Source organism: Melopsittacus undulatus, chromosome 8, assembly GCF_012275295.1.
Source record: "Melopsittacus undulatus isolate bMelUnd1 chromosome 8, bMelUnd1.mat.Z, whole genome shotgun sequence".
NCBI classification, from domain to species: Eukaryota; Metazoa; Chordata; class Aves; order Psittaciformes; family Psittaculidae; genus Melopsittacus; species Melopsittacus undulatus.
In genome coordinates, this window is record NC_047534.1 from 40403670 (window position 1) to 40428363 (window position 24694).

Here is a 24694-nt window from a genome sequence, read left to right on the forward strand (position 1 = left end):
ACTAGGCTACATATATTGCCAACATACATGTGTTACCATGGGAAAACTCTTCTTGAAGGTAAAACATTCTTAGGCTGTGAGACCAAAACATTTTAGAATAAGCTAATTACTGATTGTTCAGTGTCTGCATATAGAGGAACTGAAAATGCTAAATGCTTTCTTTGATGCTGGGGAAAATTCTGAAGATATACTGTCCTATTGGAGTGATTATGCAGAATCAGATTAAGCACCAATTCCACTGATAATGAAGGATTTTGAAGGGAATTTACTTAAGAGTTTTAAATACTCTGTAGGGGGCAGTTTTGAACCAGTTTAATGAAAATTTTAAGCTGACTGATTCAAAGTTATGGTTTTATACTCAGTTTTATTACCCTCATCAGGTACATGGGCATAATTTCTTCTTGTAGGTAGATCTTGGCTGTGAAGCAAACAGGTAGCTGCATATAACATCATATAACATCACAAGCTGATAGACTTAGTCAATCAGTTCAGTAATGGTGCCTAAAAATACTTCTTTTTATTATTATACTTTTAATCTAAGCAGTGATTAGACCTTCATGGAAGAGGTCTGCACAAAAACAGTTCTACAACAGGGCCCAAAGTCTGGGATCCCCTTCTTAATTCTGGTTCAGCTCTGAATCAGGACTGGCTTTTGTGGTGACTTTAAAATGTTTATGAGCATTCTGAAAAAGAGAAGAAAGAAGCTTCTTGGATACATAGGTATTGGCTGCAGTGTTTCAAAAAGTCTTTAAAGCTCTTATTGTCATGACTTAGGTTTATTTTAAATGAATACTATGCCAGACCATGGAAAAAGATGCTAGTTCACTTAAATCATTGAAGATCTAAATGAGCTTCTCTCCAGCAACATACCACTTAGAAGTATGAAAACCAGGAGTGGACCATAACTGTATTTCATCTGAAACCAAAAAGGAAGGCATCCTCTCAGCAGAGGAACAGTTATTGCTATAAGGATTTAAGTAGATGTGGCTCTAGAGTGCAAACTGAAGGAGAGGCACAGTCACTGAGTCTTTTTCCACTTGGGGAGGAAGGCACAGCCTAGGTCTCAATGAAGAAAACAAAGCTGTAGATATAGGTGACATTTGAAAACAGTAGCAGGGCATTTCTAGTATACTCAATGGCTCTGCATTGACTGTTGTTACTGTGCTTTCAATGAACTTACTTGAAGCCATGATTCACAGCCAAAGTTGCTACTTAGCTGATATTGTAACTAGCTAATAATGTAAGGCAGAAAGATTCACTCTGAGCACTGGCAGAAGCTAAAAGGATTAATTTTCCAATGTCAAAACTAAAAATGAATGTCTGGCAGATGATCAGACCCAGCAGCTCTACTGCTTAAAGCTTGAACCTGATTGTGTTGCCTGGAAAGATGGTGGGATATCCTGTTTGTCCTCCCCTGGCCTAAAGGCCTTGCCAATTCTGTTTAGATTTGAATTCTTTTTAAAATTGATGCACTAGGTCTGGCTGGGAGGGAGCCGATTTCCTTCACAGCAGCTCATATGCTGCTGCGCTTTGGATTCTGTTATCAAAACAGCACTGGTAACACAGCGATGCTTTGGCTATTGCTGAACAGCAATAGCGCTGACACTTGCACTGTGTCAAGGCTTTATCTTCTTCATACTCTGTTCCCTCAGTGAGCAGGCTGGAGGTAGGCATGAAGTTGGGAGGGGAAACAGGACAGCAGACCCAAATTGGCCAAAGGGATATTCTGTACCATATAACATCATGCTCTGCAATAAAATCAGGGTAGCAGAATAAGAAGGTGGGGGGTTTTATCTTCCAGGGTAGACAACTACTTGAAGACTGGCTGGGCATCAGTTTGCTTGTGAGAGGTGTTATTTCCCTTGCATAACTTCTTTTCTTTCCTTCACTTATTAAACTCTCTTTCTACACAGTCCATAAGCTTTCTTATTTTTACTCTTCCTAATGTCTCCTCCATCCAGCTGAGGGGGAGAGAGCAGGAAGCTGCATGGATGCTTTCCTGCTGCCCAAGGTCAACCCACCACGACTTGAAAACCTCCAACATTTACAGGCTACATCCAACAATGCAGGGTGAGCTGAGGACACACGGCTTCTGCAAAGAAACGTCCACTTCAGAGTACTCTGAGGCACCTTCTTCGACATCTGTACACCTGCTGCCACTTGTGCAGCCACAGCTGTAACACCTGTGAGCAGGGCGGTGGAGACCTTCTGAGAAAGGCAATGCTAACAGAGCCAGTATTCTCTGTTCCTCACTCCTCTCGGCATGGGACAAGCCATGACGGGCACGAGCCAAGAAAGGACGCTGGAAAACTACCAGGAATGAGAGCACTGTTACAACGGCAAATACAGAGCACTGCTTCACTCCAAGTAAGGTCAACAGTTGCCTACGGGAAGCAGAGAGCAGACACCTCCTGTGACCCTCATGCGACTCAAGCGCCCGTCGCCGGGAAAACACATGCAGCCCAGCGTCTGTCAGCACCTATACTTCATTGGCAGAGGCTGAACATGAGCGTCAGGAAGCTGCTGCGAACCCTCGCACGACAACCTGACCCTCTTGCTTCTACGTTCTGGCGTTAAAAACTCTCGTTTTCCTGTAAATCAGTATCAAAAAGAGCCGCAGCAACGGCTCGGCCTCCCCAGCCCGGCGGGGCAGAGCTGACCCCTCCAACACCCCCCGGCTTTAGTTCTGCTCGAACGCCCTTAGCTCTGAACCGTGGTCTGCAACCACCACCCGGGCCCAACCGCCCGCGGCCCGGGCCCGCCCCTGTTCCAAAGCGCCCCGCGGCACGACGCATTGATTGGCAGCCGGGCCGCGCGGGGCCTGATGGGAGCAGCGTCGCGGTCGCCTGGCCCCTCCTTCTGCGGGTGGTGGCGGGATGTGCGGCCGGAGCAGGGGCAGGTACGTCCTGGGGGGGAGGAGTGGCCCTGTTCGGTCCGGTCGGACCGAGAGACTCTGCACAGGGACCGGCTACGCCGTGGCGGTGGGGCAGCGGCTGCGGTAGAGGGGCTTCCGGCGCTGCCCGCGACCCGGCTGAGGCCCCGCGTTTCTGGGTGCTGAAGCAAAGCGGGGCGGGCTGCCGGTGCACCGCCTCACCGCCGACAGCTGGGGGGCTGCTGGGGAGCGGGCCGGCGGCGCTCAGTGTCGAAAGTGGAAGCCACTGGGTGCATGGTGGTGGCGGCGCTCGTTTTCCCCGCTCGCCCTGGGGCCGTGGTAGTCGGGGAGGGTTCCAGGGCGGCCGGTAAGGCGGGAGCTGGGACATGAAGCTGGCCTTTGCCGCCGTCCTGCCCGGCGGCGGGCCATCAGGTTCGCTCCCGGGCTGCTGGCGTTCGCCTTCGCGGGATTCAAAACAAGGCTGGGCTTCAAAAAGAGCGCCTGACCCACCCACTCCGTGCTCCGCCGCGTCGGAGTCTTTGTGTGGGAACCAGTTTGCCTTTCTAGATAAGACTTTGCAAAGCGTAGGATCTCCGTGGGATGCTTTCGGACAGAAAGAGCTAAAAACGGACCGAAGAAAATTCAGTATCTTGTTCTAACTTGTTCTAGGACAGGCTACGTGGTGGGTGATGCTCCTGGTTTTGTTTTGCTTGTTTCCTTGTCCTTTTATGGACTTTCTGTGGTCACTGTGGAAGTTTCTGGGGTCAGTAAATTGTGTGATAGTATGAATTTTCGGTGGAAACCTTGTGAGCAGAACTGGAGATTCACTTGAAAAGGCAGAACTTACGTTCTTTGTAATGGTAAATATCTGAAAATATTTACATAAAGTCAACAAAAAAAGTTTACAAGAAAAGTATTTAAACAACATTCCCTTCTTCCATCAGGGAAGAGGTCTGTATGCAAAGCCTCTATTTCAAGTCTCCAACTTTTTTTTTTTCTTTTAATATTACTTGTCTTGATGCTATTTGGTCTTGAATTTCAGCATGTCAGTTATTAAAACTAATTTTAGAGGCTTTGATTTTTTTTGGAGACCTTTTAATCTTTAAACATCAGCAACAAGCTTGAAGGAATTTGAGACTGGCTTGATAAAACTAATGAGATCATACAACTATTTTCTCCATCTGGTTGAAGAAGTTGGTGGATGACTTCTGTAATTGTGCATGATTCATCCGTCTTTCAAAAGAAGCCTTTTTGGCTCTACTTCTCTTACAATGGCACTTCTGCTTTGCTTTTTGCTAATTAACTTGCATGTTTTTGGAGTAGAGGCGTTGCTCTCAGAATATTATTCTAAGAGCTAAATAACAAAATTGGTAATCTTTTCTTAAGCTTCTACATTGTGTTCTTTAATTCTTCTGTTGTCTGTTTTGAGCCTAGGGCTAGGAAATGTTGCAGGTATCTTATTTATGTATTAAAGCAGTGATAATGTTTGTGCAGCAGTGCTGAGTGAGTGGAAAGGACAACTCTGCACTAAAGTAATGCAGCCTTTGGAAAGAAAAAGTGCTGTGCAATAGTTTGCTGGTTAAAGCATGGGAAGAAAAGGAAGAGACTTCTGGAAGGAGGATTTACCATGAACAGTAGGATCAGTGGTAGGTATGTGGAGTGGCAGGTGAGGAGGATCTAGGAGAGTTTTGTCAAAAAGGAGAGGCAGGATAGACAAAAGTAAAGCATCTGAGGCACTCCATAGAAACCATAGAAAGTTTTCCATCTCCTAACGAAGGATTACTCGACTAAACTGTGTATCTCTGTCTTGTGGCCCTGATCTCTTAATATCTCTCTGGGAAAGGGTTTTGGTAGTATTACTGACCTGCAGAGCAGTGTACATAAAGCCTGTCAGCAGCATGGTTCATGTAAAATTATATGTATGATGACACTTGTCAAACCTGTTTCTCTTTCAGGTACTTGCCAGGTATTTTAAACATATGTAGTAATAGCACTATGAATGTGTTATTGGCAGAGGTTAGTGTTACCAATGGCTCATGGATAACGTATGCCCAAAAGATCCTCCAACACTTTTGCTGCAGAGGTTCTCTAACTGTGGCCTGAGGAAAACAGCTCACAGGCCCTGTGAGCATCTCTGTCACTCTCTGTAACAAGAGCTGTTGTTGCTCCCAACAGCTGTGGAAACAAACTAGATTTGGGAACCTTGTGCTAAGTTTGCAAACTTCTTGATTGGCTATTTGATGTAGCTTTCATATTGTTTTGCAATAAAGATACTTAGTATCTGTTTCTGTAGAAATAGTTGTGAAGAAAGTCACTGCATAGATATTTCTGTAGAAATATTTGTGAAGAAAGTATCTGCATACATCTACTGCCATACCTGTCATGCAAAAACTCGCCTGTAACTACAGAGTGACAATTATATGGAATTCTTAGTGTTATGTTGTGTTTTTGAAGAATAAAAATACTGCTGCTGTTTTACTGAGTTGAGTTGTAGTGATTCTTTTGAGAATTTATTCGAGTCTGAGGGGTAACTGCATTTTCTGTAGCTCACCCATTTGTGCTGGTAGTTTGGTGGCAGCAGAACTAATTTGTCTGTCTATTCTAGCTTCCTTTGGTGTAATTTCAGGTATGGATTTCTTATTTTTAAGGATTGGTTTTGAAATCATAGGGCCTTTAGCTCTGGCTTCTGAAGTTGCTGGCTTTCTTAGAAGGTGAAGAGGTTACCATACTGCAATAGCATTCGTGCTAGTGAGAAATGTGTATCCTTTATTCTGTTAATTTGTTCTGACAGCCACAGACAATTTGGAAACAAATTTGGATTGAGATTAGGTTTCTTTATATTTCATTTTTTTTGCCAGAGGTTACTTAATAAACAAGATAATAATCACTCTCATTTCTCCCTAACTAGACCAGTGCTTTATTAAATCTGTTTCATTCCAGAGTTAAAAAGGTTTGAGCCCTAATTGGGAGTGAGCATTAGTTTACTGTGCAGGTGGCTATTAACTGTAATATTTTAATTCACTGAGTAAAAACTTGTAAATGAAATGACTGGAGGGAAATTGTGCCATCCTAAGGTTCAAAAGTTGATTCCAAGCTGTCAGCTGATTCTAACCAGTTGCTGACAGGAAGTTGTTAGGCTTTTTGTTTCAGGAACCTAGATCCAGATCAAGTTATTGCTGTTCATGGGTTGCAGGTTTGTGTAGGGTAAGGTGAGCTACTTTTGCACCTTTGGAATTGCTTTAGAGCCATTTAATATGCTGATGACTGCTCTGTGCATTGTGTGTAGGGAAGACTTGCCAGTGTAGTGCTTTCTTAGAGCAGGTGAAATCTCTTTGAAACTCATTATTTGACCTTGAAACTGATTGTAGAAAGAAAAAAACAGTAGTGCTATCCAGTATGCTCTTGTGGCTGAGAGCATGAGAAGGAAGTATATTTATGGGAGATGAACTTTCTCATGAATAGTGGGATATTAATGCTGGATGCCTGGAATGACAGATGAAAAGGAACACTGAGTTATGCTTATGAGCAGCAGATGAAATAATCAGAAATCAGTTTCTTAATCCTGTTTAATAATAAGTTTTAAAATTGTTTTTGTGCTGGAGGATATTGGTAGCTTTTTTTAGTAGTTGTTTTGTGCCTCTATTTTTGGGGACTCCCCTCTGGTTAAATATTTCCAAAGTAAAAATAAGTATAGTCACATCAGGGCTGATCAGCTGACTTACAGGATGGCCTGTGAAACAGAAGACTGGATTTTTAAATAATATAGGGGTAGATAACTAGGCAATGGCTTTATGGGATATTTTGATTCCTTTATATATTGGAATAAATACAAGAATCTTGAACTATGCTGTTAAATTACTCCTAAGTGCTTAATGCTTCACTTCTAGCTGTGAGTTCTTGTAGAAGATTGATAGCTCTGCCAACATTTGTCCACAGTAGAAGATGGGTGGACTAATTTCAAGATGGAGGGTAAGTAAAATTGTGTAACAGTATAATACTCTTTCATCTAGAAGATGAGAATATGCAGGATGCATTTCTTAATGTCCGTTAGTTGACTGTTAATACTGGTTGAATGTTAGTGCTAAACTTTTCCATTAAATATCTCATTTAAAAGTCCAGTAGAGAGACATAATGATCAAGAATGTTTTCTGGCAAATCCTAAAACTGTGAAACTGTGACTCTCCTTTATTTCCTTTGTAGTGCCAGGCCTGGCACTGGTTTGGTTAACTTACAAAAATACAATTTTAACTGTTCCTGTAAATCTAAATAGCTTTATGATGCTTCACTGGGTTAGATACAGCAGCATCTGTGACTTAAAAGATTGGTGGCTGTTTTAGGTCAAAATATGTCTGTTCTGATGAATATTTTGGTAGCTACATATGCAAGTAGCTTTTATTAGCTTGTGTATTAGTAAATGGTGTATTGAGTTTGTGAGGAAGAAGCATGAGGTTTTTGACTGTTCTCTTGGCAGGTGTGAGTTGTTTGAGTCTAGGTTTCCCTTTACATATTATCAGTTGATTTCAGAGCCTCTCATATAAAATTCCTTTAAAGGCAAAAGTTTAGATGAAATGTCAGTTTTGTGTAACAAAAAGATCACTTTCATGGTGGTACAATATGGGCTATGGTTTCTGAATTTGTGGCTTGAAGGGTGGGAGGAAGTTAGTGGATTTATCATAGGAATGAGGAAAGGATCCTACAAGGTGGATTTCAAGTTGTTCCTAAGGGGAATTTTGGTGGAGATGATAACACTTATTTGCAGTTGTTTATAATTTATTTGGAGCACTGTCTGTGTATAGAATGAACAGTAATAAAAAGCCTAAATTCTCAAGTTAGGGCTTCCTGTATATATTCTCTTTGTTTTGCCTGTTCTTTCTACTCATCAGTTCTGCCCTTGTTTTACTTACCACACACATCCATTAGTGCTGTACGTGTGTCATAGGTTTTCATCTCTTTGTGGTGTAGAAGTAGAGCCTTCAGTTAATAGTAATACCAACTGTAAAATAGTGATTCATTGCAGTCCCTTCTATTTGTCATTATTAAAATAGGAAAACTTACCTTTATGTAATGTAGGTAATATATTCATCTATTATGAATGGGTTTTTTTGTTAGTAAACTGTTAATATATGGTAATCCTCAAAATTTTGTCTTTTTAAAAAGTGAGATCAACATTTTTGCTCTTTTCCTTGTAAGCAGGCAAAACCTTCCACTGTAGAAGTATTAGAAAAAATTGATAAGGTATGTATTTGTGTTTGATTTTTGTTTAGAAATTTGTATCCTTTTTGCTTGCCATGTATTTCTTTCACATTAGGTAAAATACAATAATGAATTTTTAAATTTGATAATTATTCCAGTTGGATGGACTAGAGACTGAGTTTTTGATGGATTGTTACCTTTTTCCCCTAGTAGTCATTAGCACCTACTCTCCCTGCAAAAAACAAACAAAAAAACCCCAACTGACCAAAGAAAACCAACCCAAAGAAATGCTGTATAATGGATAGTGAGACACTAGAGTTTAAAAATTTATTTAGAGAGCCTGAAATGGGCATGCGTGTGAATTTGGCTATATTACACAATATAGTTATAACTAATGGTTAAAATCCCATGTAATGGAAAATGTCACTAACACAAAGTTCCATTCATGAAACTCATTAGAAAAGCTTCAGTGTATGTTTTAAGTATAAGAGTTGTAACTGTAGTGGTAGTAAGATTAGGGGCAGAATAACTGAATAGACAGTTCAGTAATCAGTTGTGATTTTTAGCCAGCATTTGACAGATGTCTGTACTCTGTGGGGAAATTAATGGTTTTGAAATATGCTCTTCATATTTTTTGTTTTCTTTTTATTGAAAATACTTTCCTTTTATTGTGAGTATTCCTGTTGTTACTTGAAATGCAGTCAAAATGGTAACATAGGAGAGCATTGCTTGATTGCTTACTAATATGCCAAAAGCATCATACAGATGTTTAGGGTTTCACTCTTCCTGTGAGGAAAATTACAAAATTAAAATATGTGAAATGATGGAGGAGTTTCAGCCATTTCCAATGTTAGCAGAGAAGTATTAGAAGCATTTAAAATTCCACAGGTGCCTGATAAACGTTTTAGGATGTGAATTATGGTTGGTAGTGATTTAATGATTGTAAAGACCCATTCGTAACATTAGTATTTTCTTTTTGTCCCATATATACTAAAAATTGTAAATAGGAAAAAGGGCTGATTTGCAGTATTTCTCCCCAGTAGTGATGTGGAAGTGGCCTATATTACAATATTAATAATGTGATGTATTTATGTTGTGAAAGTTATCTTTGGGCAAATATTGTCATTTATCAAAAAGTCTGACTTTTCTAATCGAGTATCAGATATGGCTAATTTTAGCAAACACTTGAAGGCAGCTTAGTAAAATCACCTACGCATTTCACTGATAAGGTTTAACCCTGTTTATTTACAGGAAATACAGAAATTAGAAGAATTCAGAGAAAAAAATCAGAGGCTACAGAAACTATGGGTTGGAAGGCTGGTTCTCTACTCTTCACTTCTTTACCTTATTACCTGCTTAATTGTGTATTTGTGGTGTCTTCCTGATGAATGGACAGCAAGGTTGATAATGACACTTCCATTTTTTGCATTTCCATTGATGTAAGTAAATATGCCTCTTATGCCTCTTTCTTCCCCCTTCACCCCTCCCCCGGTGCTGTCTCTTATAAAAGGAGATGAAAAATGCATCTCAGCAGGGGTTTGGGTTTGCTTTTGACAATCCTTGAGTTGTCATAACTTGCTGAATTTTTTTCTTTAAAGATAAATCCAAGTAGTTAGGCAGGCACTTTCTTTGAGGGAAATCTCTCTCATGGGATGGGTTTAGTGTTGAACTAACTCTTACCATCAAAAGATGTTAGCATCTAAAGTTGCTTGGCTTTTTATTTATATTATTAGGGCTACAGGCTGAACAATTTTAGCCAAGGTAATGTAATGTAAGCAGAAGAGCATAATTTTGGGTTTTATTTGTACTGCTGTTTGGAAAAGTAATACTGCTGTGAGAAAGTGGCTGAAGGTATGTCACCTGTATATAAAATGCACTGTATAAAATTATGGGGAAAAAACCCCAAAGCAATAATGAATGGAGAAACTTGCATATAGGGTGACTGTTAACACAGAAGTCACCTGAAAGATCATTGGCCTAAATATGTTGTTACTTTTACATAATTAGCTGTTTTCCTGGAAAATAGTTTACAGTTTTTATCAACCAGAAAATATCCTAACATCACTAGATCCAGCTAGGAGAAAATATTGTCTGTTTTCTTGTTCCACAGAGCTGATTGGCAGCTTGTGCTCACAAATAACTTTTGTTTAAGAAAACTACTTTTCTAAAAACGGGCTCCCACCTTACTAATCAGCTGCTTCTCTGTCTCCTCTTCAGATAGACCATTAAGGAGAAGAAGCAACCTACTGAGCAACTTTCCTGCCAGTAGGAAGCATAGTGCATTTACTGATTTGCTGAAATGAGCATCATAAATACTGTCCATATTTTTATGACATCTGTGTATGAAAACATGACTTGTCAGCGCCCTAGGTTTAGACTTGAAAGGCAAAGTTGAATCTAAGTATTTAAGGCTTTGAAAGTTTGATTAGTGTGGGTCAGCATGACGTAACATTCAAAGAAACCCCTTGAAGATGTTTTTTGTGCATCGTCTTGTATGATGCATAATGTATTAATGTGCTGCTGTTATGGAATCCTGTGGGGAAAATACACAGGCAGCAGTATCTTGACTAGAAAGGATTAATATAGAAATTAACACTCAAAATAAATCTTTGGCAGCAATATGAATTGACTTTGCACTTAAGGACAAGGATTTGGAATTTGTTGTTAGCATGTGATGCTTGCTTGTGACAGCGAAGGCTTGTAGAAGAGAAAGTATTACCAGCCTCCCTTTACTTAGGTGTGTTAGGATTTGTGTAGAGATTAAAACTTCTATTGCTGAAGGTGATGTCTTCTAGTGCTGTGGAGTGAATTTGCACAAAGGACTTTTATTCTCGAGTTTGTCTTCCAATTCTTGTTTCTTGTTTTTTTTTTTTCTTCTTTTAAAAGGTGGGTTTCTGTAAAACTCTGAATTGGATATCATCTTACTAACATTTAGAATTAGACTGTTGTTCTCTTATGACTTGCAACTGTTTATCAGGTTTTTCCCTTAAGCTATTCCCCTTCAGCTTTTTTTGGCAGATATGAATGGCAAGCAACTGCCAGCTTGTCTTTGTTCTCGGTCAAGAGGTGACTCCACGCTGAATGCCTGGTGCCACCCAGTAATGGCTCTAGAGATTTTTCAGCCCTAATCAAACTGGAATATGTCTGCCTTTTCCAGCTTGCAGTCAGTCACCAACTTATTTCTGCCTTAGGTCATTCCCTCAGGGTCTCAGCAAGTTACTGATGCTGGTAGAGTGAGTTAAGTTCTAGGAATATATAATATTATTACTTTTAAATGTGTATTGAAACATCTGAAAAGTTGAAGACGTGTTAGCGTGTTAGAAGGATGCTTTCCTTGAAATGATTTTCATTTGAGTTATGTTGTTTCATCTTGCATATCTGATTTTCAGAAAAATATTTATTTTGTAAAATTGGTCTGAGATGGTCTGCTATTAAACTTTACCTCTTTAAGAACTTCAAAGTGAATGTTTTTTAATTTCTTGAAGTCCTACCATATATCTGTTAGCTTAGAATACAGCTTTAAGTAGAATAGTCTTTATTAAGCATACAGTAAAAAAAATAATGCTTTTGTCTGTGTAACATAGTCTCTAAGGCAGTTAAAATCCTGTAAAACATTTCTTTTGATACATTATGGAGAGACACATTGTATAAGTGGTCGCAGCCATCCACAGCACCCCTTTGAACATGGAATAATTTAATTTTTCTACGTTTCTCTGATGTTTGATAGGTTACTGTTGCATTCCAGTTGTCTAACTTCCCAAACTCAGGTTGTGGTGTTAATACTTGAAAACATATTAAACTCGGCAGCCATTATATAAATGCAAAAGATGTTCCTATAAATCAAGTAGAAACTACCTGAAATCTTATAGCACTAGCATTTTGCTTGTTTTCTTACACTAGCTGTTACTCAGAAAACCTTTTGAGGTTTTTTTTTTCCCTAAATGAAACATTACTAGTTTAAGCTTTATTGTATAGTGCTTGCCACTAGGAGAGTTTTGATTGAGATGCTTGAAGGGCCTTGAAGTATGAGGTTTGCCACTTGGCTTAGGCTGAATAACTTGCCAGGGCAAGTGTCAACTTAATAATTATAAGCAATTCTAAGCTTTAAAACAAATGAAGTCCAGATGATTGCAGAGAGACCTTTCAAATGTAAAATGGTCATAGACCAGTTTAACTTTATCTTGAGTACAGATAAACTGCTCCATTGTTTGAGCTAAGTCAGCTGAAACCCTACAGAAACTGAGTAGATTCAGTTCTGTAAAATTGCCAGGAGTCAGGTCAGTTAACTCTGGGAGACCATTTGTACAACAGCTGAATCTCATGGTTTTCATTGGTATTAAATTCTTCCTGCAAATCTCCTGGGTCTTAATTTTGGGCCTTAGCTGATAAGCTTGGCTTTCTGGATAACATGCATCATAAATCTATGAAGTAAGATGTGATGGCTAAGTAATTTTCAGCTAGCTGCACACACCTTGATTTTTAAGAGTTCCCACTGAACATCTGAGCGAGTGATGATGTTACTTGCTGCTCTTGCTACCATAGTATTTCTACCTATAGTAATGCTTGGTTAAACTTTGTTAAAGAGGATGGTTTTGTTTAGACCAACTTTGATGTCCTGTTGACAAGGTAGTAATTGAATTCTTATCTTTCTGTATGAACATTGTTCAAAAATTGCTGTTCTTTGTATTTGCAAAATTAAATCTCATTTGGTAAGTATTCTGTTTGCTAAATGACTTCAGAAATGGTTACTGTAATATATTTTAATTAATATAATTTTCCTTTCTGTTTTAAAGAATCTGGTTTATAAGAACACTGCTCATTTTTTTCTTTTCCAAAAGGACAGAAAGGAATAGTAAGTATTTTTCTGTCTTTTTTTAGAATATGACCTAGTTTAGAATGATGCTTGCTATGAAAATGTAAATATTTTTGATAACTTGGCTTCCAGGAAAAGAGTAGCAGCCTTTTGGTTGATGCTGAAATGGGTAGCATTAGCTAAACTGTTGTTTCTGCCACATAGTTCTTGAAAGAACAGGAAGCAATATACTTAACTTTTCACTTATTGAACTGTGGTAACTTTCTCCTGTCTTTGTATGTCTCAAAGTATCATGGAATAAAATGTAGTGTAGGTGTGAGGGAAAGGAAGTATAAGCAATAGTAGTAGTTCCCTCAATACTTGCATCTTGCAATTATATCCAGTAGTCTTTGTTATCTTTATGTACAAGAGAAAAGATTTAGAGCAGATCTGTTTAATTTGTTTCTCAGTAGAGCTTTTCTCTCCCAAGTTCTCCAAAGCATGGTTATGTTTTTCTGAGTGGAGAAGGGATAAGCAGGTGGTTTTGTGCTGTTTTGGGAGCTAAGGAAAAATAGGAGTCATCTAACAAAGCCAAAAAGGAATCACAGAATGGTAAGGATTAGAAGGGACCTTAAATATCATCTAGTTCCAGCCCCCCTGCTGTGGGCAGGTAGGTGTTCAAATATGTATAAAAAGTTAACATGCAGATTCATTCTAATACAAAATTTGAAAAATGCATCTGTGGCATTTGTCTGCAGTAGTTAGTATTCATTTGAGACTTCCTTTGAAAGCAGTCCAGCCTGTAACAGTATTTCATAGTGATGTGAGTAATAATACAGGAAAACCTCAACGCTGCACTATGTTTTATGACTTGCAGAACAACATGATGTATTTAATTTGTGACAGCTTAAGAGTTAAATATCACTTTTGGAATTTTTCTTAAATTTAATGTTTTCATTTGATATGCAAGCATAGGATATACATTTTTATGCAGAAATAAAGTTGTCCACATCTTCTGTGGTGCTGTGTGATTAATTTCTAAGGTGAATGTATATTTGCATTTCATGCCTGGATAAGAAAAATAATGTTTTTTTTTCTAGTTTGCTTAAATGTCTTTATTGTCATTTTTCGCATAAAAGCAGGTTTAGTGCTTTTGTTGAACTTGTGTATAAAGAATTTTAGTAGGTGTTGGAACATGTGAGAAGGAATTATTTCCGCATTGTTCCCCAGAGATTAGGTAAAAATGAAGTTTTTTACCTCAAAGATATGGGTCCTGTATTTGGAGAAGAGAAATCAAATGTGCAGTGCAAGAGTAACAGCGGTAAAGCGGGAAGAATGTAGCTCAGAGAGCAAACTGGCAACTGAGTGTTTTAGAGCTAGCCTTTTACTTTGGGAGAAGTTAAGACAGCACACTGATTCACTGAAGATGATTTTTTAATACTCTAATGCTCTAAAGAGGTTCTATGCTTTTTAGCATAGAATACACCAGTTCTGGGAACTGTGCTATGAATGGGGAAAAACTGCTAGTGAAGACACTAAGAAAAGTGATACGGAGAGATTACAGAATTTCAGTTCTTAAGATTGGTCAGGCAAACAACGGTTGACAAAGATTTAGGCTGATCTGTCCTAAAATGTGATTAAAATAAATGAGGTATCTTGCAGGTATTGACTTCTCTAGTATGAATTGTTTTTTTCTGTAGGCTTGTTTAAGGTAAGGCTTCACTTGGAGTACTATGCACAGTTCTGGTGTCCTCAACGTAAAAACGACATGGAACTGTTGGAACAAGTCCAGACAAGGGCCAGGAGGATGATCAGGGGCTGGAGCACCTCCTGTATGAAGACAGGCTGAGAAAGTTGGGGCTGTTTACCCTGGAGAAGAGAAGACTGCCTGGAGACCTCATAGCAGCCTTCCAGTATCTGAAGGAGGGCTATAAGGATCCTAGGGAGGGACTGTTCATTAGGGACTGTAGTGATAGGACAAGGGGTAACAGGTTAAAACTTAAAACAGGGGAAGTTTACATTTGATATAAGGAAGAAATTCTTTACTGTTAGGGTAGAGAGGCACTGGAATGGGTTACCCAGGGAGGTTGTGAATGCTCCATCCCTGACAGTGTTCAAGGTCTGGTTGGCCAGAGCCTTGGGTGACATGGTTTAGTGGGAGGTGTTCCTGCCTGTGGCAGGTGGGTTGGAACTAGATGATCTTAAGGTCTTTTCCAACCCTAGTATTCTATGATTCTATATTGGGTTTTTTTTTGAGTGTACTTTGCAGTAATTTCTGTTTAGCTGTGTCTGAAGGGGCAGGTGTTCCATGAGGTTCTTTTGGAACACGGGATATAAAGTGATCAGAAACAAAAGCCCACACTTTAAACTGATTGCATTACTTTGTGGGTGGATAAGCTTGAAGATGTTTTGGGCATTTCTGTATCAGTTTCTTAAGTAACTGGTAACAGCTCATGGTGTTGTGCTATTTGTCTGGCTATGTGATACCGCAATGTTGCAATGCATTTCTTGTGCAGAGCTACATAAGAGGCTATGTTCTGATGTAAATGTAAAATTTGGTGGAGGAAAATACCTTATTAATGTGAAGATTCACAATTCCTAGAATTGCCTATCTTCTGTGTTCCATCCTAATGCTAAATGTGGTCTTCTTCCACATTCTATTTATCTTAACTGATACAGCGTTATTGTAGTTACCCTTTCATTGCATAAGCTTTCAGTTATGTAAGTGCCCAATTTTAATATTTTATACATTTAATACAGTGTCTTAATCTATCAAAATGAATTTTTACATTCTGGAACAGTTCAAGTAATTATGTGTTCACCTGATTTTGAGTAACAGTAGTGTTCCTGAATTAACTTCAAAGAGTGTGCATAGCATACTTAAATATATACAAATAAAGATACAAAATTGTATATACTTAGTTTGCTGGGCTTTGTTTTTCTTTCTTCTAGTTCTATGAATCTTTTTTTTTCTTTTTTTTTTTTAAAAAACAGGAAAATGAGTAAAAATATGTTTATCTGACAGGAAATGAACTGCTGGTGTCCAGCAGAGCTGGAAAGGGGAAGAAGTTGTACAGGCTTTTTGTTAAACTCTTCTTGCTGTGAAGGAGGTAGTAGAAAGTGGATTATCAAGAGGATACCCCCTGTATTAGGTGATGGTTAATTACAATGAGTTTTCTGTGAGTGCCAAGCTGCAACATTGACTTAAAGGAAAATCACATGTGCATTTGACCTTTCTTCTTTCCTGTCCTTTTAGAGAGATTAAGTGCTGTGCCTAGTAGTTGTAAAAGTCTCTCTTAATATTTAGTAGTAAAATAACCCTCTGGTAGCTTTTCTTACAAAACTAGGTGTAATAGGTTGAGATTCGAACCTCAGAACTGAGCTGGCATTTGAAACTAATGTGTCTTTTAGGCTTACATGAAGTATTGAAGCCAGTAAATCTGGTACTTGGATATATTAATACTTAGACCTCAAGGTTGGATTTTTTTTTCCTGTAGTTTGACACATGAGATCAAGCATATTTGGTCCATTGCTGTACCAGTTTTAATGTGTATCAAAGAAGGGCACTGGCTAGAATAGGTTTGCTTAATGAGGAAATGGTATGTAAGACTATTTAAGTTATAACTGTAAAGTGATGTGGGTTGTAATTTATAATTTTCAATGTTTCGGTGTTTAAAATGAATTATCTTTTTATGTCACAAAAGCTTCAGGTATTTTATGCAATGTTTTCTAGTGTTGTAGGGTTGGTAATGGTCAGTGCGTAATTTTTCCTGATTGCTCGGGATGAAATAATGTTTAGAATGTGCTGAATTTCTCTTATTCATGTTTGAAAACTAATGTATGATGTCCTCCTTTTTAGATGATGCGCTGGAAGATTTAAAATCTCAAAAGAAAAAAATAGTAAGTAAAACTTCAAGAAAAGTTAGTTGTTAGGAGTTTGATTGTAGTATATAGATGAAGAGGGGAAGGAGGGAGGGGAAACTATTACTACTCCTCTGTTTTCGTACATTTCCTAGTACCACACAAGGTTTGCCTTACCTCCAAATTACAAAGGACTGCTTACATGAGAGAATAAATTGTCTCCTTGTATTTTAACTTAAACCCTATTGTTTTAATGTTACTAGATCTATGTAAAGTGATTCCGTTTTGTCAGAAAATGAAAATGTATGCTTTAACCTTCTCATTGCTGTCTGCTGCTTTTACTTTTGGTGCAACACTTAACACTTATAATCCTATTTAAGAACATAGAGTGCAAGTATATCTTTGACAGTTATTCAGTCACTTAATGTCTTCTTCATAATTGGCAAAAAGGACTTTAATCTAGACAAGATGAATCTGTCTTTCAAGTGACGGATTGTTTATATCTTAAATGCATCACCACATAGTTCCCATCTTCCTCCATCTTATTTTTGTGCTATATATTTCTTCCATTTTTTCCTCCAAAAAATATTTTATATATCAGTCCTATCAGTTTTCTTGATGGCATCTATTTTGTGAGCTGTGTGGATGAGTTAACAGTATAAAACTGGTGTATGCCAGGTACTTGCTTTAACTGGATCAACAGTTGATCTCAGACAAATTTAGGATGGAAAAGATTCCAAGTCTTGGATAACTTGCACTCTTTGCAGATTTATTTTTTATTATTTATTTTTAATAAATTTCTTCTCCACTTAATCATTCCAGAAGGAAGTTTTCTGTTTACTTATGTTGCTGGCTTCATCTCCTGCCCAGCAAAACCCACCACCACAAAAAAATCCCAACAAATCAAAACCCAAACACCCTCCTTCTCCAAACAGTCGTTCATCCCCCCCCAAAGCTCCGAAAATAGTAGTATGAAGCTATATTGTTGATGAGTTTCCCAGAGCGTATACCTCATGCCTTCTAAATTTTGCCATGGTAGATAAATTAACTGAAAACCCACAACAAAGCTACCAAAACTGTGTCAGTAAGAGTCTGATATTATATGCCCTTTACAGGGAAAACAGTTTTCACTGATCTTCCACTGCATTTTTTACTTATACTTTTTTCTTTTTTCTTACTTTAAAAATGTAGATGTAAAAATGGTTACCAAAGAACAATGACATATTTAGGTTACAGGTTAAGAGGATTTGCTGACATTTACCTATACTATTCTTAAGGAATCTGTTATGTGGAAGTGTTCTTAGAGTGCAGTGATAAAAAAGGTGTTGGAGAGGTTTACATTTTCTGAGAACAAAATAAATGAGTATGACAACTGTATTTTTAATTTTTACTTTATGAAAACTGCTTAACTGAAATTAGTTAATCTTTCTGGTGTATGTAGTCATTGGATGACTTTGGAGGGAACTTTTTTGGAGGAGAAAAAGCATAATGGAGAACAAGTCAGCTTTTGGGATTTTAAATGTGAAGCCTTCATTTCAGTTTAGTTTTCCATAATAATGAAAATCCTCATATTTATTCTAGAAGAACTAGTAATGCTGAGCACTTCCTTAGAGAAAAGGCATCAAATAAAAGAAAACCAGGAAGAAGCTGGTTTATAAAGGGGAGAGGTTTTTGTGTGTGTGTGTTTTTTTTTTTTTTTCCTTTTGGGAATTGATGCTCTTGAAACAAGATGTGTGTATATTGCATATGCAAAAAATTAAACATATTGTGGAAGAGCAGGCAGTAGTTTAATGTTGAATAACTGCATGAATACTTAGTGAACAATATAGAAGTTATAGTGTAACTATGGAGAGTTTAAACTGGGAAATGCAAATTACCATTAGTATATGTGCATGTGAAGTTTTAAACATTAAAGAGAAACGTCTAAGTAAGATTAGTAAAACAAAGTTCTGGGAAGTACAATAACCGATAACTCAGCTGTTTTTCAGTCTGAGGGGAATTAAAAGTCCATGGTTATTTCCTAATCTTGTGGGTGCCTGGTTCCCATGAAGGAACCAGAAACAGAAGACTAACTGCAGCCTCTTGAATCAGCAGTGTCAGTATTTTTACTCAGAATATTGACTCCTGAGTTTCATCATCATTTAAAGGTATTCAATTAGGCATAAAAAATAAACATGTGAAAACTAGCATGTTAAAATGACCTGAAAGCGGATGCATGTAATGAGTCAGATTATACTTTATCTTTTAGATAAAAATACTCAGTAAGTTCTGTAAAAATTGGTTTTTGATAATATTTCTTTTTATTTTGGATTAACTTTCTTAGCACTGTCTGTGGCTATGAATACCTATAGCAGCACCTACTTTTTAGTAAAACAAAGCAAAAACTTTCAAGTAAATTAATGGAAAGCAAGAAGGAAAGGGATTTTTTTTTTTCCCTGGGAGATTCTGATTTGCTACTGAGTTTGCAAATAGGATTAGTTACTAAGATACTTACATTGTGATCCTCAAAGTGTCTGGGATAAGTAAATTATGTATTTTGTGTTTATTTGTAATGCAAATGGTTTTCTAGGCACTGTCATGCTACCACAACAGCTATGGCTTTTCACTTCATTGCAGCTCAGATACCCGATTGCTAGAGAAATCTTATATTGAAGACAATTACCCTTTTGAAAGAATATTACACTACTTGTGTCTTACAGGCTTGTGGTCCACCTTTTCTCTAGTGACATTACTTATGTGCTGAAGAGTTCCTGTAATGGAGTAAGGTCCTCATCTGTTACATAAAACACCCTGGTGGCTATGCAGTGAGCTGCTGAACAGAACTTAAGTTCTGTTTGGTGGCATAATCATGTGGATATTCATGTGGGTAAAATACCCGACACATGCAAATATAGATACTCCATCTGGAAATGCTTGTTAATATTGTCTATACTTTACTTTGATGCAGAGTTTGTGTAATACTTAATTCTACACAGAACTGACTCTCTACACTATTTTTCTCCTAGTGAATGCTTTTTTTCCTTATGGATTGGGGGTAGGGATTAAGTTCATGAGCTATAATTAAGGCACTACAAGATACAACTTTTTTTTTTTTTTTCCCTCCTTGATTGTAAGATGTGCTCTGGTTGTGTAGCTGTAACTTCAGCTTTAGAGTTCTTGGTTCATGAGGATGTCAGCCCTTAAGCCTGAATGTATAGATGAACAAGTTCAGAGGGTTAAGCATATTATACCAAGGGCACAGGACATCTATTAAGCTGCTACAAGGGGGAATTAGTGGAGACTTTACCTGGAGCAGCAGTCTAAAGATGGGATAATTACTAGCCTGAGGACAGAGTTGCAAAGATACTATAGTGATTACTTTGCTAATGTTAGAATTAAGCTTTGCTGAAGTTTGCTCAGCTACCCTTATAGCAGGCTGAGTGTAATGTTAGCCTTGAGCAGCCTTCCTAGCCATTTCAGGTAAGAATTTGGAAAGTTGCTTCTGTTAATTTTCAAAAAAAAAGAAGTCTGATTTCAAGGCTGCCTTAGGGTTAACAGCATGTGTGGTGAAGATTCAGCATATGAGTTTTCTTATTTAAAATAACTGCTGTTTCATGAAATTTAAATTTTCAGCATTCGAAGCGTATAAGACTAGATACTTTGAAAACCTTCAGTATGTGACAAAAATTCTGCTGAGAGTTGGTTGTTGTGTAAGCCCAGTTTTGTCTACCCAGTATATGCTAGGGTACTGCAAATGTGATATTGGAAGCTCAAAATACAGTTTAAAATCATATTTATTGATGAATAATCAAGTTAGGTATTTCTTTCGTGCGGTGTTGTCACAAGACAGTTCATAGAATCATAGAATAGTTAGGGTTGGAAAGAACGTTAAGATCATCCAGTTCCAACCCCCCTGCCATAGGCAGGGACACCTCCCGCTAAACCATGTCACCCAAGGCTCTGGCCAACCAGGCCTCGAACACCGCCAGGGATGGAGGATTCACAACTTCCTTGGGCAGCCTGTTCCAGTGCCTCACTACCCTTACAGTAAAGAATTTCTTCCTTATATCCAATCTAAACTTCCCTTGTTTAAGTTTTAACCCATTACCCCTTGTCCTGTCACTACAGTTTCCAAGGAAGAGTCCATCCCCAGCACCCCTATAGCCTCCCTTCTGATACTGGAAGGCTGCTATGAGGTCTCCACGCAGCCTTCTCTTTTCCTGGCTGAACAGCCCCAACTTTCTCAGCCTGTCCTCTTACGAGAGGTGCTCCAGTCCCCTTATCATCCTCCTGGCCCTCCTCTGGACTTGTTCCAACAGTTCCATGTCCTTTTTATGTTGAGGACACCAGAACTGCACACAGTACTCCAAGTGAGGTCTCATGAGATCAGAGTAGAGGGGCAGGATCACCTCCTTTGACCTGCTGGTCACGTTCCTTTTGATGCAGCCCAGGATATGGTTGGCTTTCTGGGCTGCGAGTGCACACTGAAGCTGGCTCAGGTTCATTTTCTCATCGACCAACACCTCCAAGTCCTTCTCCGTAGGGCTGCTCTGAATCTCTTCTCTACCCAACCTGTAGCTGTGCCTGGGATTGCTCTGACCCAGGTGTAGGACCTTGCACTTGGCATGGTTAAACTTCATGAGGGTGGCATCAGCCCACCTCACAAGCGTGTCACGGTCCCTCTGGATGGCATTCCTTCCCTCTAGTGTATCAACCGAACCACACAGCTTGGTGTCATCGGCAAACTTGCTGAGGGTGCACTCAATCCCACTGTCCATGTCAGCGACAAAGATGTTGCACAAGTCCTATCCCAACACTGATCCCTGAGGAACACCACTCATTACTGGTCTCCAGCCGGACATTGAACCGTTGATCACAACTCTTTGAGTGCGACCATCCAGCCAGTTCTTTATCCACCGAGTGGTCCACCTATCAAATTGATGTCTCTCCAATTTAGAGACAAGAATGTCATGTGGGACAGTGTCGAACGCTTTGCACAAGTCCAGATAGATGACGTCAGCTGCTCCACTCCTGTCCATCACTTTTGTAGCCCCGTCATAGAAGGCCGCCAAATTGGTCAGGCAGGATTTTCCCCTAGTAAAGCCATGCTGGCTGTCACCAAGCACCTTGTTGTTTTTCATGTGCCTTAGCATGCCTTCCAAGAGAATCTGCTCCCAGATTTTGCCAGGCACAGAGGTGAGACTGACTGGTCTGTAATTCCCCGGGGCATCCATTTTCCCCTTCTTGAAAATGGGGGTTATATCACCCTTTATCCAGTCACGGGGAGCTTCACTCGACTGCTATGATTTTTCAGATATGATGGCCAGTGGCTTAGCAACTTCATTCGCCAGCTCCTTCAGGACCCGTGGATGGATTTCATCAGGTCCCATGGACTTGTGTACATTCAGGTTCTTACGATGGTCTTGAACCATATCCTCTAGTACAGTGGACCCAAAGTCTTCATTCTCACAGTCCCTGTGTCTGCCTTCCAAGACTTGGATGGTGTGGTCAGTTAGTTTGGTTGTTTTACTGTTTGCATGGGTATTGCAGAGTATACTTGATTATTGTGGCTTAAAGGATTTATTTCATATTTTAAGGAAATTTACTATGTGTACTGGCATATTTTACACATGGTAAGCTGAAATGAGTTCTATGGCTTTCTGTGAACATAAATAACTTGCCATAGTCAGGCTTGACACACCAAGTAATTCAATCTAAGAACTTATGTGGTAGTGTGGCAAATAAGTAGCTTGCACCGTGCCAGTACTTAAGGCTTCCAGTGGCTGAATCACATTTACAAGAAGCTTAAGGTACATTACTCATATTACTCTTGAGTATACGCAACTGATATTGTTGCCACAGGAATTCTGTTTGGTTGCCAGTTAGAAAAGAGGCCATCCATGTTTATTCATAGGAGAGAATGTGGTGCATGACCATCATTCTTTTATTAAGGTTAATTCCATGAAGTAAGTTTGAAAAATCCCTGAATACGCTGGTATTAAGTTTCATAGACATTTCGCTTGTGATCTTGATTACTCAGTGTTTATGTTTGATAATAATAAACTATGAATTAGCCCTTGGAAGAAAGTAGATCTCAGAAGTGTGTATTATAGAGTAGGAGCAGGAGGTGTTGAGCACTTGTGTTAGTGAGCCAGTGTTCAGTACTAGGTTAACTTTTCCAAGGTTATGCTTCAGGATGGTAATCCAGAAGTCAGTATGTTGATTTGCATTTATAAAGGAGATTGCCATGGCAAGTGCACAAGCCACTTTCTTCTGCTATGCAAGTATGGAGATAGTATCTAAATTTTACACAGGTCTTTGTTATTTCTAGTTATTATATTCATTTACTCAAAGAGTGAATAAAGTTTGACCTTTTTGATTCCTTATTTTGTATTGTTAGCCAGATTTAATTTTAGAAAAATGTATCCTAGAAGTGAAACCCTAAGAGCTGTGAGGGTGCGTATAGCAGTCTTGACAATTTCTATACATTTTCAAGGAACTTGTAAAGAGTCAGTTGTGAAACTGAATTCTTGTTCAGCTTCAGCTTTGGTAGAACTATGAAGCTATATGTGAATTTCAAAATATGAAGAGTAACTTGTTGAATTATCCAATAAATACATAATGCGAAGAATAACTAGGTTTTTTTTCCATTTGAATATAGTATTACTGTTTTTGAAAACCTGAATATCTGCAAAGAACTACTGTCCTGTTTAATACTCATATGGCAAGAAGTGCATAAGATAAGGGAAGTGTCAAGTAATGGTGGAGCATTCTGTTTTTCCCTTCCTAAAGGTCACTGTCCTGCAGAGGCTATTTCTCATTTTCCTGTGTGGCTATAAAGACAGCTGCATGCATGGCTCAGTTTTTTGTTTTGATTTGGGGGCAAATACTGACACTGACTCTTCACACTTCCCCAGTTTGCAGCTTCACCTCACTAACCTTACCCCTTCGTATAAAGTTCTTCCTTATGGTTTTTACTTTTATAATCAATAAATACTTTATTTTTCCTATTAGACCATTAATTCTGATGTTGCAGTGTGTAATGTTTGTTTTACCAAGTTAGTGGGTCAACTACAAAGTCCTGCTGAAATACGAGTTCAGGAAATTGATTTTTACTTCCCTTTTCTCACTTCCTTTTGTTTCAGTAGTAATTAACAGCGTGGATAGTATTCCTTGCCTTAAATGTTTGGTACAGTGTGTAAGAGTGAGTGTTAAATTGATACTATGTATCCATTAAATTGGGTGAATTTTATTTATTTTCTGAGGTCTATTTGAAATTCTGAGGTCTGTCTAAAGATAAATGCCCCTACAAAATCTGTATACACAGAATGCCTGGAATGTTAATTTCTCACTAACTAAATAATGGCATAAAAGTCATGTTAACCTGCACTATTTGTTATTTTAGCAATGATAGATGAGTTTGCGAGAACTTAATTTTTTGACCACTGACCTTTTCAGTTTTGCAGTTTCTGTCAACAGCAAACTTGAGAACAAACAACCCCCCCATTTTTAGCTGAACATGGCCACTAGTTGGTATATCTAGGAGAAAAGGTCTGCTTAAGATACTGTAAAATGCATTATAATTTCTATACCTATTAGCTATTTGTCATAAATTGAGCTATCTCCATTTTAAAGTTAAGCTGCTTCTGATCTTGGCTGTTAACCACTAAAATGATACTTTACTAGTGATTACTTTTTTAATTAAGCCCATGTATTAACTATAAAGCCACTTGAGTGCATTGTAAATAAAATGCTGTAATAATGAAGTGCTTTAATTACACCCCCTAAAGTATGCATAGTTCTCAGTAAATTTTTTATTTAAATTCTTAACATGTTCTTTTTTTCTGAAAAGCATTGGAATTGCTGTAAAGATGGAGATCCAGTCTTTAAAGTCATTTGAGCAAATTCCATGTCTGTTCTCTAGTTAGTGAGTTTTCACAGTGTTTGCAGCAAGCTAATTGCTTCTGCTAATAAATAATCTAAAATCGATGCTGACA

General features: G+C 38.5%; 1 protein-coding gene across 3 annotated transcripts in view; it reads left to right on the top strand.

The window, feature by feature from the left end:
- The first annotated feature begins 2834 nt into the window (after positions 1-2834).
- Positions 2835-24694, top strand: part of LNPK (lunapark, ER junction formation factor) — a 47534-nt gene continuing 25674 nt past the window's right edge. Inside the window, exons 1-6 of one of the 3 annotated variants that reach the window (XM_031052274.2) lie at positions 2835-2899; positions 6760-6841; positions 8063-8107; positions 9317-9504; positions 12859-12917; positions 16717-16757. In XM_031052274.2, coding sequence (XP_030908134.2) covers positions 6815-6841; positions 8063-8107; positions 9317-9504; positions 12859-12917; positions 16717-16757 — 360 coding nt within the window. In that variant the 5' untranslated portion in view covers positions 2835-2899; positions 6760-6814. Of the gene's footprint in view, positions 2900-3157; positions 3555-6759; positions 6842-8062; positions 8108-9316; positions 9505-12858; positions 12918-16716; positions 16758-24694 lie in introns of those variants that run through there. The other 2 variants (XM_005152587.3, XM_031052275.2) reach the window with 2 other exon arrangements.